At 37.0% G+C, this 15,829-nt stretch overlaps 1 protein-coding gene across 2 annotated transcripts in view; it reads right to left on the bottom strand.

Annotated features, from left to right (window-relative positions):
• Positions 1–14,247: 14,247 nt before the first annotated feature.
• The window catches only part of RTTN (rotatin), a 79,545-nt gene continuing 77,963 nt past the window's right edge, over positions 14,248–15,829 (bottom strand). For both annotated transcript variants that reach the window (XM_077183792.1, XM_077183801.1), the window contains one exon: positions 14,248–14,709. In XM_077183792.1, the coding sequence (XP_077039907.1) occupies positions 14,627–14,709 (83 nt within the window). In that variant the 3' untranslated portion in view covers positions 14,248–14,626. The remainder of the gene's footprint in view (positions 14,710–15,829) is intronic.

Here is a 15,829-nt window from a genome sequence, read left to right as displayed (position 1 = left end):
GAGGGAATGCTCACAAACAAGCCACGTTTAACTAAAGTAATTGGCTAAATGCCAATTATTGTTTGACAACAGAAGCAGCACAAAGGAATTTTCCAGCTAAATGTAAAACTGATGTGGTTTAAAGAAAAAAAGAGAAACAGCAAAAAAGATTGTGCAGCAAACACAATGCAGATCTACAGCTTGGATTTTAATCACGAGTTCAACATATATCTTCAGAGACCCTGGGTGAGTCATTTCATTTCCTGGTGCATTAATTTCCCAAATTCCAGTACATAGATAATATGTAATGAATGTTGCTGTTTCAAAGCATGTCACAATAATCTCTGTAATGAGGTTTTTAATAGAAATTGCTATAAAACTGTGAAGAATAAGACACACATATAAGGCCAGCAAATATGTTAATACCCTTTTTAATGATTCATTAGTATTTAAGATTTAACAGATAGGCCTGTAGCAATAATGCAGAAAGAGTGGTGAATATTCTTGCAGAAGAATGTTACCACCAGAAAGAAAGGCCTTGAGTGTGGCAGTGCAGTGAAGTAGGAGACACCCAGAAGGGGAACAAACCACCCCAGCTACCATTTCTTTACCAGCAAATATGACCAACTGGAAAATGGCCAGGGCTAAAAAGCTCTTTAGTTGCACTGACTTTTCAGTGAAGGTAATGAAGCGACTGGGCTGGGAGGAGGGAGGATTTAGCAATTTCACACCTGCTGTGAGCACCCCTGTAGTTTAGCTCTGACCCTGCAGAAGCCAGGTTAACTAATCCAGAGCAAAAATTCAGTGACAAGGGATGTTACTTTTTCTCTATGGATAAGGGTCCACAGTCAAGAAAAATATTTTTCCATGCAGCATTCTCTGTTCTTTTAAGTGGGATGGCTGAGTGGTACAGATGGATAAAGGCACAATAATTCAATGTGCCTTTTCCTATTCTGCACCTAATTTAATTGAACAATCAAACACCCCAAACAGGATTAACCTATAGGCATGCCTTATTCAGTAACATAAGGGATAGGATTCTTCAGTATGTATTCTTTCATCTCAAAGGACAAGTTAAATGGACAAAAAACATTCCTACAAAGAGAAAGAAAATATTTGTAAATTAAATATGGTCACATTTTGGGGATATCTTGAAAAAGATGATTCAGAGAGGGAAAAAATTGAATCTTAAAGACTTTTCCAAATGTAGAAAAATAAAGAAATAGAATCTACCTGCTCAACTTCTCAATAATTTTTTTATTCCTAAACATACTGGCCTGCAAGAGGTAATGTTATATAAATCATAGTTTTATGATAATATAGTTCAACAAAAAAAACCCCACACACATTTGCAAGAAGATATGAATTCAGGAATCTTAAATAAATGTAGATTCTTCTGCATTTTTGAAACTGGAAAATTACTTATATTTTTTGCTATTCATCATAACATAACACTGAATAAGTACCTCAATGTGTCAGTGTTGTGGTTTAGGAATGTGTTCTCCAATTTAGTGTTCTCATACCCCCCCTCCCCTGCATTGGGCTGGAGAGAATTGGAGGCACAAGAGGTAAAGATCACAGGTTGAGATAAGAACAGTTTACTGGAACCAGCAATGAGATAAGAACACAAACAGTAGCAGTAACAATATTAATAACAAAAGTGTACAAGAGAGGCGAGCAATTCACGCGCAAACGCTCACCAGTGCGCCTCCCCCTAGGTCTGAGGTAGCACTCAGACAATAGCAGCACCTTTATGGCACCTCTAGTTCCTGTCATGGCAGGGAGCTCACAGTTCCAGGTATCCCCAGGGATCTGTCCAGAGGGTGTGGTTTGGTGGGTGGAGGCACCCTCAGTCCCTCAGAGCACTGTGAGGGCTGCTATGGAAGAACTGCCTCCATCTCAGCCAGACCCAGTGCACCTGGAGATGGCTGAACACGCCTGCTATGGGAAGTGGGGAATGGACTCCTTGATTTCCTTTGCTCACATACACATCTGTTGCTTTTCCTATAAAACTCTCTAATCTCAATCCATGAGTTTTCCAGCTTTTCTACCCTTCCAATTCTCTCCCTGATCCCACTGGCTGGGGAGTGAGGAAGTGGTTGTGTGGGGATGAGCTCCGGGATGGGGTTAAGCTATGGCACTGTGATGTCAAGGTTAGAGGGCACTAAGAGAAGAGCATTTTCACAGCTTTTTCAGGGAGATTATATGTGTGTAATGAGTGTCTTCTGAACCTGTAAAGATACATTTAGTGAAGGTGGCTAATGGTGAGATGTACCAATGGTATAAACATCTGATTTGAGCAGTGGAAGAAGCACCACTGCTGAGCAATTTTTGAACACCGTGAAGCACTACGGCTGCCAATTCTCGAGTGAAAGGAGTGTTGGTGGGAGATAAGGAAGTTCATGGAACTTTCAAATTCAATGTGTAAGTAACATTCCTTTGATGTGTTCATGGCCGCAGTGTCTGCCCGTGAGGACTTGTCGAACTTGAGGGAAGTTCATGTGTCTGAGTGTGAAGGGGAAACCTTTAAAGCAGCCATTCAGATTATTCTTCTGCGTTTATATAAAACAATAGTGAAAAATAGGATGGAAAAGTGAAGATACTTGTGAAGACAATTAACAAAGCCAAGTTGATCTACTTAGAAAAGAGACAGAAAATCCCAACAAATCAAACAAATAAAATATCCTCTTAATTTATTTTGTTTATATTTTTATTTACATGATTGTCTAATGTTAAAAATTATCACAACTCTTTTTTCTTCAGTCTAAGCCTTTTCTCTTCAATGATCTTGGCTGTAAATATTTGCTACTGATTAGGTCAATAAGGTATCAGAAATTTCCTTAGAAGCATTTTATGAACTTTTCTATTTTTTAATAGGAAGATACTACTGGATTTTTATTTAAAATCTATTGACAAGTCATCTAAGAATTTCTATCCAGTTATAATATGAAAGAAAACATTTGAAAAACATGAAAAAACCTAATTCACAAAAGAAAGTAAAGTACTTTTGGGTCTCAAGTATTTAATGTACTAATTCTGTGTAGTTGACTATGTTTATTTCTTTCACTTGAATTTTTGTATTCTTGATGAAATCTTTCATTTTATTAGTTTGCAAAAAGTGATGTTTTTTGCAGAGACATGAAAGTTTAATTTTAATGAAAGAAAAATCAAAGCAGAAAGACTTCAAGGTTCTCACAAAAATCTGGTTTTGGTACAGGAAATAACTTTCTGTTTCAGAGTACAGCCATCTTTGTACACCTATTATTTTTCCTGAATTATTCTTTTCCTAGTTCAACTCTTATTTCTATGTCCATCGTGCTGCTAAAAAACCCTGTTAAAGGTCTGTTTAAGGAAATGAATGTTGCTGGATTTTTTTTCTCTTTCTGGCAGAGGCTTACAGAGCTGTTTCCTAAACAATGCCCTCAAACACAGCCTGAATGTGAAAACTTCCTGCCGAGGCAGTTCACTTAAGGTTGAGGCTGTCCTTAATTATAGGATGTTGTCAGCTCAAAAATTTCTCCAAGAAAGACCTCAAACTTTTATAAGGCAAAGAAGCTTATGAGTTTTTAAATGGCCTTCAAAATTGAGGCAGAAAGTTAAAGAGAGCAAAAAATGCATCTTTCCTATATGGCATCCTTAACTCTTTTTTGTTGATGCATCCAGGACCTGACAAGTTACCTTTCTAGCAAAGTTATCTCTTGCATCTTCTTTTTCTTAAGCCTTTTTTGTGGATCTTTATTGGGAAGAAGCTTGGCAAACAGCAAAGTGACAGTTAATCATTTTCTGATAGTGCCCATCTCCCTACAAGATCAACTCAAGAAGGCAATGCTATCTAAAATCTCCCCTCTACGCACACAAACCCACACACAAAAAGAAAATGAAAAGCAAATAAGACCGCCCCAAACACCAGTTGCCAAACACAAATATCCTGGTTTCCAGACAAATGCCCTGGCAGAATGTATGGCCACTTCTTTCTTTTCCACTTTTTCATCTTGGACTAGCTTTAAGTGTTGAAAGAGGTACAAAACCAACCACTCAAACCACTCCTTGAAAAAGGCATTCTTCAGAACAAACAAGTGAACTCTTCTCCTAAAACTGTCCTACTTAGAGATATTCAAAACAGAAAACAAAAAAACATTTGCTAGGAAACTTTTGAATGAATCATGAACTAAATGCTGCCCAATCTAAACCTTGGAAAGGGTTTAAGAACAACACAGAAAGTATGTAAAAACAACTATATCCTACCAAATCTTTATGTATGCAATGAAATGAAAAAAAAAAACCCAACAAAATCTAAAGAAGAAATCAAAATTCTGTTGTATCGTAATGAATTAAACTAGATATTTTTGGCTTTAGTTTGGGCTTTTTCTTTATCTTTCCACCCCCAAAACATTGCTAAATAACAATTCTCAAGTAAAATTTCCTTTCCTACTAAAATCCAGAACAGATATTTCTTATGCATGTTGTTGCTTTGCAGAACTTCATTTGTTTAGACAAAGCCAAACAAAACAGTAGAGCTTTTGCAAGAAAGGTATCACAGTCAACTGTGAATAAACGGAGCCAAGGAATATCTGCTGCAATCATTTGTTTTAGTAGAAGTAGCATAATTTTGCCATAAACTCCTGCCTTATCCACTGCAACACATTACATCTGTTTTATGCTAATGTAGTTCCAAAGAAATCAATGATATTTATACTGACATAAAGCTGTGGTGAGTCATATGCTCAATTAGTGTCTTCAGTTTGAGAAGGAATATCAGAGATTTTTCTTGATTTTCCAAAATTTAGCCTGTAATTTTGTTCACCGATTTCTAAGAAGCTGAAAGTTTAATTACAGCTATAGGGCTTCAGAGCACCCCTTGAAAAATCATCACAAGTTATTTTAGGCAGATTTAACTTTTAAATTGAATTACTGTGACTGCATAGATCTTTTGTTTCATTGGTATGTTCATAACAAGAGGCACTGATCTGCGACAGATTTTTTTTGAAATTACTTCTACGATCCATAGGAATCATAAAATGCCTGTGAAGTAGCATCTCTGCTCAAAAAGTGCTTATCAACTATCCCAACATAACTATCCTAACATATTGATGCTGCCATCAGTCAAATGTATTATGTTCTTATTTTGATGGTTGAATTGAATTCCCCTAAGTCAAAATCATGTGTGAAGCCCCTGTCAGTTTAAATACAACACACAGGACTTCCAGAGACTAAACCAAACAAGGAGAGGCTGAGAGAGCTGTGTGTGTTTATCCTGGAGGAAAGGAGGCTCAGGGGAGACCTTATCACTTCCTACAGCTGCCTGAAAGGAGGATGTAGCCAGGTGGGGGTCGTCCCCTTCTCCCAGGTAACAAGTGACAGGATGAGAGGACATGGCCTCAAACTGCACCAGGGGAGGTTCAGGTTGGATATTAGGAAGAATTTCTTCATTGAAAAGCTTGTTAAGCATTGGAACAGATGGCCCAGGGAAGTGGTGGAGTCACCATCTCAGGAAGTGTTCAAGAACTGGCTGGACATGGCACTTGCCATGGTCTAATCGACAGCGTGGTGACGGGTCAGAGGTTGGGCTTGGTTATTTTGAGGTATTCTCCAGCCTAAATGATTCTGTGCTTTTGAATCACTCAAAGTGGAAAAACTGCAGATCTTTCTTTTTGTACAATTTCATCTTTCTATTTTTAGTGGATTTTGTGTGTGTGTTTTTTTTTTTTTTTTATTAAAGTGAAAGAGATTTTTTTTAAAAGGTCGTGATCTGAATTTATGATGTGTGAGTGTTCAAAGGCTTACCAGAATAATCTGATGCATTAGACAGACAGGAATTTCAACAGATTATCTGAGGTAAACCTTGCTAGGATAGTTTTAAAGAGCTGGTTGTCTGCATTTAGTTTGATCAGAAATAACCAGAGACCTTGACTTAGCAGGCAGTTAACTCCTAAATATCTTATGGGAGAGGGCTATTCATGCACATGGTGGGCTGTTACTCACACATATTCAGGTATTTGGTTCATTCAAATTAACATCCCGGATCCAGAGGTCCAAGATCAAAATTGCATTTTTCAGCTTACTTGCATCAGTGTTTGTATCCATTGCAAACCATATCTCTTTTGTAATGGGAAATGTGACTATACAGAATTGCTATTTTGTTTTATTATTTTTCAAAACATAAAATGAAAGATACATTGTACTTTTATAGCTGAATTTTTTTCCTGGATTCTTGGGATTGAAAGTTTTCTGCACTGTTTTTGTTGTTTCTGTTGTAGATAACAGTAAATTATATTTCTTGGACATTATTTCTCAGTCTCCATGGACCTTTTTTTACACAACTGAATCAACTGCATTTTTTACCAAGCCTGAGACGAATGCATATGTGTCCCCCTTTCAGTGAAGCAGAAATTCTACTGCTTCAAATATATACATATAAAATAATATATAGAAAATGGCTGCTGAATGAATTCTGCAAATGGTGAATAAGTACTTCCGAGAACACAGACACAATTTTCTGGCATTCTGTTATTAGTCTTTCTTAGTACAGGATGGGTAGCATTAAAAGCATCTTAAATAGCTCCGTTTGCTTTTCTGAAATGATTTTGACAGTGTTAATTACTTCTGCTAACAGAAATTTCTGACGCTTACATGACCTTCTACTGCATTTGAAAAAGGCTGTCATGGTAGGTGTACTGATATATGCAAGGAAAATCCCAGGAATCAAAATTAAATGAAACTAAAAAAATCTTACCCTTAACATTAACAAGTAAGAATTTCCAATGACTTCACCAAAACATAGATTATACTTCTTTTGGTGGGGGAGGGGGGGTTTCTGTATGAAGAAATGAACTCCTTTGGAATGCAGCAATAACATGCACTCACGACAAGACAGAACCAGCCATGAGGAGCCAGCCTGGCTCACTGTTTCATTCATGTATGAGAAGCTGAACACACACATGGCAGTCACCTCTTTGTGGTGCGTTTGTAAGAGTGTCTGTTGGGAAGGATGAAAGTTTGACAAGTAAGTCTCACAGATATGTATGCATGACAGAAAGATTTTAAATGTAGAGTCTGATGAAGGAATAGAGATGGAAGCAAGTTTTGATATAGAAGAAAAGAATTCCTGAGCCAGTCTTACTGGATAACCAAGAAGGCAAAGGGTGTGTTAGTTAGATGGGGTTTTTGACCTAGAGCAAAGGATAAACCCACCCCAAACAAGATGTTTCTACCAAGCAGAAGGATAGCACAGGCAAACAAGTCAGCAAATGTGGCAAGTAGAAAAAAGATCTCAGAATTTTCCACTGCAAGAAAACTGAAAAACAACTTCTAGGTTAAACTGTAATATACTAACTTTAGAATAGTTACATGAATATGGTAATTATAGTAGTTATGATAGGCTGTAGATAATAGTTAAGGTATAGATTGGTTCTCCTGTATTAAGATGCTAAGCAAAGAAAAGTCTATAATGCAATGTAACCAAAACCAAAGGGTCTCCAGGCCTGCCTGCAGCTGGAGCTGACAGCTGAAGGCACAGGCTCTGTCACCCATGACCCTGGACCACTGTAACATCTTGGATGGAATAAACTGCATTTTGAAGAGCCGCCTGGAGTCTCACATCTCTCATTTAGGCTCTTACAAGTGTCACTATTAATAATGTTACACTGGTCCTAAAAAAACCCACCTTAACTTACTATAACCACATTGGTATAAAAAGATGCGACATTCAAGGGGTTGGGACAAAACTGGCATTCTTAGAATAAGAGGCAACAAAAGTTTATAGAACAGCAGCAGTGGAACATCTCTTAAGTTGTTGCTAAACACACACAAAAAAAAAAGGACAGTAAAGATTAAATAATTGAAATTCAGGGAAGCAATGATAGCACAGTGAACTGCTGTTTTTACAGGTGTTTATAGCTATGCCCCTTTGAACTGATTTTCTCCAGTACCAGGCTATTTTACCTGTTTTAATGTTTCTTTTTCTCTCTTTGTCTCCCTTACTTCTTCTTTTCTGTTTCTTTAAATGTTCAGTTTTAGTTAGATTTCAAAGCCTTAGTTTAGCACTTACCACCTACCACTCCTTCCAAGTGGCCATTTTGTCTCTAACTGAAAAGAAAGTTATTCCAGCACGTTGGAGAGAAAGCACGGAACATTTTTGATAATCATATGAAAAAGTGCGTAGGCTGTTAAGGATCTTTCTTCTAATACATTATGGCAAATACACTCCCAGCACAGGATAAGGAGATTTGTTACCATTAGAAGGTATTTCAGTTCAGAGAGAGAATAAAATAATCCACCCCAAAGAGCTGTGTTCTGAGTGATTACATTTTGACCTCAATTCCTGTTATATTCCCTAGTGACTTTGTCCATACAATAATGTTTCCCCTGCTGGGACCTAGTCGAACACCACCTAAAATTAGATTTTTCTATTGATTTTTATGGTCATTTGCTTCTTAAAATCAGTTGTTGTTTCTTCCAAAAAAAAATAATTCCACTCACACTGTCATATTATATTTTGAAAAGCATATTGGAGAAATCTCACAATGTTAAACTGCATGTTTAACCACATAGAGACTCAGTAATACTCATAGAAGAATACAAAACCTTATAATCCATTGCTGCGCTACATTTTTTTTTATAATTTTATTTTTACAGTATGAAAATTTATGTAGCTAAGAAAGTTAGCTTTAAAAACAGTATTTAGGGTGTTCTTGTGACAACTCAATCATATTGCCCCATAAAACTGTGTAAAAATGTTTTATTCAAAATAGAGAGGGAGGATTGTTGTCATTATATGATAAATGTAATAAATAGAAAAAATACAATGGCAAATTACTGTCAACAAACACCCAAAGTGAGCAGAGAGAATTTTTCTCCTATAAATCTCCTGAGACAGAGAGACAGCGACAGGCTGCAGAGAACCCCAAAAGCTCCCCACAGGCTGTGCCAGCTGCTGGCAACCTCCTGCTGTATGGCTCCACTCCTTCTCTTGTATTAATAAGCATTTTTTTTCAGGGATGCTTTGCCAACCTTTAATTATTGCAGAATAATTTTGGACAATGCAAGATTTTTCACTCGAAAGTAGCAGTTATTAGGTCAGAAACCAGCATGCAGGTGAATTTAATATTCTTTTTTTAAACTTATTTTTAATGCTGGAAATGGTGCATCTTGCAGGCATGAAGCAACAGCAACAGAGGTTCTAAGGAACAGTCTCCTGAGCTGTGGACTAATGAGCAGCTGATGTCTGAATTTACACAAACAGATGAAAAATCTCACCAAAACTTTCAGAAAAAATGAGAATTCCAGTAACACTGCTGCTACCTGCAAGAGCAGCTTGTGTTAGCCCTTGAAACTTCACAGTCATTTGCCATTTTATGGAAAACTTTGAAACTGCAGAGCATTTAATCATACAGGCACTAAAGCCTGTTAGTAGATCTACAGGACTCACAGAATCATGAAATTGTTAGGGTTGGAAGGGACCTCTGAAGATCATCCAGTCCAACCCCCATTCACCTAACTCCAGATTCAGGAAGGCTCTGAAGTTCAGATAAAGTAGTTTTAATTGGAAGCAACTAAAAGTTTTTATTCAGGTACTGTTGCTCAACTGTGAAAGACATCTTTCTGGAAAAATATCCTAATGGGCAAGAAAAACTCTGGCTGAGAAGGAGTGAGTCACTCTCCAGCTGCCACAGCAATGCGAGAAAGTCCTTCTGCAAATCCTCAGTTACAGAGTCCTAGAATGGAAACCAAGAAGACAATTTTTCTTGTCCTGATTTGGTGAAATCCACCTCAGAAGTGCAATCACTTGGAGCTTGCCTACAAGACTAAGCTTGTATTTATGTGATGAGCACTACTATGCTGACGCTTGCACCTCAATTGGTGTTGCCCCAGTTGAGAGTCAAGTCACCTAGATGTCAAGGTGACAATGACAGATGACAATGTATTCTCTCAAAAGAGATATTTTTTGGGTTCATTTGTTTGTTTTGTTGGTTTTTTTTTTATTATTCAGGTAACTAACTGGTGTCTGAAGTCAGTGGCAGCCTGTGATGCAGCATAACACTGAAAATAAACCGAAGAACTATTACCTTGTTGTTAAACTCGGTTAGCAGACATAGCTACATTGGCCAGAAAGCTCTCAATAACATGCATTTTTTTACCCCCTGGATCTAAAACACAGACACAGGTGATCCTGTAACTCCCAGCATGTTAAGATAGAGGGCCACAGGCTGACATCCTCCCAGTCTCCTGTTCTGCTCTGTCTCTCTGAAGCTCTGCACTGCCACTTAGGGTTAGTGGAGTATATTTTGGTGAGGGAGAATATTTGGGTTTAAATGCATTCCCCCCGTTGCAGCTGACCTCATTAGTATTCCAACTCCAGGTCAGTATTCTGAAGATATTCTCAATTAGAAAGCATTACTAAAACTGAGTTTTTTAAAGAAACATCTGCAACAACAGTGGAAATTTGCAAGTCACATATGTGAACTAAATAATGTATTACCTACTGTATGTGAAGCACTGGGAATTGCCATCCTGTGTTCTGCTCAGCAAATATTTACATGTACATAGTAAATGCTAAGGACTTGGATCTAAAAACATACAGATTTATATTATAGGCCTGTTGGCAAGCAATCAAGAAGCTGGAATGATGACATAACATCCAGACTGACCATTCAAAGCAGGTCTATGTGTTTTGTTTATGAGGAATGAGGACATTTGTGAGCCTAAGCCTGTAGGCTGGCTGTAAATTCAACACAGACTGATACTCCATTTTAGATGCATGAAAGTGGGTGCTGTAAGAATTCTCCTCTTCCATTGAAAATGCAACCAATTTTCCCATTTTCTCTTTTTTTTTTTTTTTTTTTTCAAGGCTGTGGTGGCTGATTGGAGGAGGAGTGGAGGGGAACATATCCTGAATACCAAACTTAATTATAAAATTCCTACTACCTAAAAGACCAGTTATAAAAATAAAGATGTGCCCAAGAATAGCTGGAACTGAGGCCAGAGGGCACACACTGACCCTCAGTCATGGGGCCAAATCGTTATGGGTTACAACACAGGGAGACTAATCAGATCTTAGGAAGCTCAGAGACCACACAGAAGTCCTGAATGAGGTTAGGTAATCACAAAAAGATGATGATGATGAGGTGATAAATGTAGAATGCACATCTTCCACAGGGCAGCCCAGGAGCCAAAAGAGGAGCCTACAAGGACTGCAGTGTTGTGAAATTGTATTTACCACAACTCCTTCTCTATCCTAAAGCAATGGCAGCACGACTGCTATCTCAGCAGTGGAGCTGTAAATGATTACTTTAGGAGCCACCTTGGAGAATTGAACCAGAAGAAAGCTCAAGTGAAGTGCAGAGTGGCCTCAGACTCCCCAGTGGACAGCAATCTTGGTGTGGCTATTAACCATTTTTTTTTCTCCCCTAGAAGACATTAAAACATTTCTCTGAAGGAAAAGCAGATTTGAGAAGCTGTCACAGCAGCTTCTACCTTACTGTGAAGGGAAAGCCTTAAAAAAAGCTGGGCTGAAGTCTCGAGTATAGAAAACTCCCCTCCCCAGTCTGGCCAGTACTGCTGCCACAAGCCCATAATTGCTGTAATTTGCAAGTTTGGTATGGAGGGGAATCAATGAAAAACATCATCCAGGGATGCATAGTTGCTGAGTGAGGAGAATCTGTAAGTCCTAATTGCTGGAAGAGCAAAAAATAGTCCCTTTCTCATAAATGAAGTATTTTTCCTGAGGATTTTCAAGTAGGCTTGAAAACCTATTACTCAAAGGTTTGAAAACTTCATCAGTAAGTCATGACTAAATGTCTCTATTTGCATGAACACACACAATCAAAACGAAATTATTTAAGCCTAATCTACAATATTATACCTCTTAAGTGAAAATTATTTCTCTGAAAGTTTTGAACATGCACTGGATGACACATCCATCTTAAAAGAATCTGAAAGCCTCATTATTAGTGGATTTTATGCCCTTACCTCTTTTGAATTTAATAACTTCTTTCTTGATTACAAGCTTATCATAAAAGATAAAGCAACCAAGGAAGAGCATGATATATCTGCAGTTAGCACAAATGGTAATTGAATTTTCCTGGATAAGGATTTTCAAGAGACTCCTAGCTTGCATAGCTGTGCCTTTTATTAGGGAAACTAGATGAAAGTTGAATATTGCCTTTTAAATTCTGTAGCTTATTCAGGAAATCCATCTCCACTTTAATTGCACTTTCCTCTCCAAGATAAAAAATTATTTTACAGTTCTTATAATTTGAAGGTATTTAAGGGTTTAATTTTCTTTGAAAACACAAATATGACAAATACCCCATCCTTCAAGATAGATGGATCTCTAAAATTTGGAAATTAACTGTGAATGAAGTCTAAATATGTAAATCTTTTTTCATTAAATTAATTAAGACTAAAGGTTATTGTGAGGCTATTTATGGTAGTCTAAGTGCCAGTGAATAGGAAATATAGGGTCATTTACATTTTATAACTCACTTTGTTAACATGCAGGAAGGCAGGATGCAGCCACTCTATGCCCCCAGTTTTCAAGAGAAAATTTGATGGAAGGAAGTGCTGTCCTTTAAATAAAGACATAAAGCCCTTTCCTTAATCTTGAAAGAGGAAAGCTTATTCACAATATGAATATAGATTTTAGCCCTCAGAGTTAAAAAATTGTTTTGATTTTCCAGAATAGCAACACCAAATATAAGTATTTACTTATGACATTGCTACAATTGCTTCCCACAACTATAAATTGTTGCAGAATACTGAGAAAATAACTCATTTTGGGATAAGCACAGCACTAAGGCTTACTGTAACAAATGTATTAGCAATTTGCCCAGATTTTTCAATGTGAATAGTTTCTTCAAGAACAAGCACAGCTTAGTAAAATAGAAATGTTTAATAGTAAACAAGCATGCAGATCTTCTATGGCCTTATTATATTGTACTTGCACTTCATGGAAGTCATGAAACTGAAGTCCTCATTCTCCTCATGAGATCCACGTGTATCCATGCTTTGAATGAGATCTTGCCATCCTTGCAGGAGTGGTTACTTCTGTTAGAATTCATTTGGCATTGAGCACTCTCATTTTTTGTCCTTTTGAAACAGAAAAAATAGCAAACAATCTGCATTTTGACTTAGTGACTGATTTATGAGAAAAATCATTGGGGTGAGTATGCTGAAACATAAGTCTCTGAAGAGACTCAGCACTTGGTAGTCTGAGGGAAAAAGACCTCACACTTTCAAGCCCAGTCAGCAAATGCTGACTTGCAGAGCTGTCTCCTGCCCTGCAGCTGAGTGCTCTGCAATAAATACCATGGGATGAGCACGACAGCATTTAACAACTGCTTTGCAAAACACAGTAATTACACCATACAGTAAGTGGAAAAGAATCAAGTTTTGGTGGTCCATCTTTGCTCTTTGTTTGGTGGAGGGATGGGAGATCAGCCAATAATTACATTTCTAGTAATGACTTAACCCATAAGCAACACACTTATGGTCAGCTGAATTATATCAAGTCACATATAATTTACAAGCACTGCTAAACAAATAAACCACAATCCCTTCTGTCAGCAGAAAATACTTTCATCACCTGGTTAAGAAGGAAAGACTAATTACAGGTAGACATGGCCTTGCTATAATTCTTAGAGATGTTATTTGGGTTTTGCTTTGAATTAGCTCACTTCTATCTGACTCTGACATAAAATAAAAGCTTTAAGTGTTGAGGGAAATTAAAACACCCTGTTAGATACTCCATAAGCACAGCCAGAAAAACAGTAGTGCTCAGACAGCAATGTATTTTTTTTCTCAAACTCTTTCAGCATAGAATACTGAAAAAGTTAGAGCAATAGTTACATAGTAGCACTTCAAAGGCAACACAGCCTGGATAATGGGGGGGAAAGAGAGGGGAGAATTTGCCCCCAGCAAAAGATTCAAAGTCTTTAGAAACCAACAGATTTTGACTCAAATATTTTCTACATTGTTGCAATCTAACTAAAATGGATGCACACACCCCATATCCTGAAAAAACTGCTACGTTTACATAACTGTCACCTCTAATATCAGCAATTGAGAGCTCTTTTTCAATTGTTAGCATCTTAAAAAACATGCAGCAATTTGAACTGAAATCTTCTTCAAAACCACAACACACACCTTGCTGTTTTGCATCTAATATGTGTAACACACCACAATTGCCAACATTTTCAGTTTTTGAATAAGCATACACTGTGCACACCTGCGATTTTAAAAATTCCACTTCACTCATAGCAAATGCTGATCTCAGTTAAAAACCCCTTTATTAAGAACAATCCAAACCAGAAATTCTAATACTTTACAGCAACAATTTCAATACATAATTTAAGAAAATTACCCATTTTTCAAATCTTTTCCCCTGTACATTCCTTCTTCTGTGTACATACTTTACATAGTAGCATAATTATAATTTCCCATTGGGATTACAGTACAAACAGTTTGAACCAGAAACAGTGCAATTTCTTTGGTTCAAAGAGATGAACTCCTTCCTCAAAGGCTTCATAAATTTCTTCCACAGCAAATCTGCTGCTGTCACAAATCTGTGAATCAGAAGTGCTTTCTTCAAATTTCAGGCTCTCATTGAACAAGCTTTTCAATTTCAACATGAGAAGTCGACTGATGACCATTAACAATCAAGAAGCTGCACTACATTCTCTAAGCATTTTAAATGGTAGGCATGTAGTTCATTTTCTTCTGGCTGGGGAGAACCTAAAAGGAAAAAAAACCCAAGATTTGAATTTCTAGTTGATTCTTAATGCAAAATTCCTTTTCCAAAGATTGCATTAAATGCTTTGCAAGAATTCATGCTGGTTTATGACCTTAACCTCTGTATTAATGAGTAGCAAATCAAATACTTTTACTTTATGTTGCAAAGTCTGTTTTGGTTTTACCCTTGGGTATGACAAAGCAGGAAATGTAAAATAACAATAGCCATGTTGAAATATTTCCCCACGTGTGCTCAGAATAACAATCTACCATTTTAGCCCAATTATCACTGTTAAGTGATCAAAGCTTTACAAGTACAGACTAGTTGGGATCCTTAATGCAGGAATGTTTTAGTGACAATATTGATGACATATTACAGAACTGTAAACCATAATAATGACAGTTGTGTAAAATCTTTTCTATTCCTTATTTTGATATGTAAATTTTTATTGAATTAAAAATCAGTAGTTCACTCTGGGACTTCATGTTCTCTAGCAGTACATAAATAAATGGGGATTAATGTTATGAGGTGCTAATCTGTAAAAGGTACATATTTCTACCTTGTTGATTCAACAAGGTAGCAAAGTCTCTGATCCGTGGTAGTTCTGCTGTAAGGAACAATACAAACTTGTTAATATATTATCAGTATATGAAATGTTGTATTGTTATGTTTAAGGATTGACTTAGTAATGGCTGAATTTGAAACAACAGTACATTCACAAAATTAATGAATTTGGGTGACAGCACAGGAAAAATGATGAGATGTTCTATGAAAAATACACCTCCTCCTTATTAGGATACCAACAATGGTCAATGTAGAGAGAAAGTTTGTGGCAAATATGTTATGCAAATACTATGGAAACCTTGTATTATAAGCCCCTTAATCAATAAACCTATTTGAGTACATCCATAGAACAATTTAAATTAGTAGTAAAGCTCATTAGCTTAAAAAGACATTATCACGTCCTTTCAAGATTAGACTAACTTGATGTGACTAACAACCAATAAACCCATTATTAGCTACTGAAGCTCCAGATCAGTGTTTGAACACTTTCCATACTGAATGTTCTTCAGCTGAATCTATTGTAGTGCAGCCATTCAAACAAGAGCTATGTTCAGTTAC

Source organism: Agelaius phoeniceus, chromosome 1 (assembly GCF_051311805.1).
Source record: "Agelaius phoeniceus isolate bAgePho1 chromosome 1, bAgePho1.hap1, whole genome shotgun sequence".
Classification (NCBI taxonomy): domain Eukaryota; kingdom Metazoa; phylum Chordata; class Aves; order Passeriformes; family Icteridae; genus Agelaius; species Agelaius phoeniceus.
This window is presented reverse-complemented; position numbering and strand designations above follow the sequence as displayed.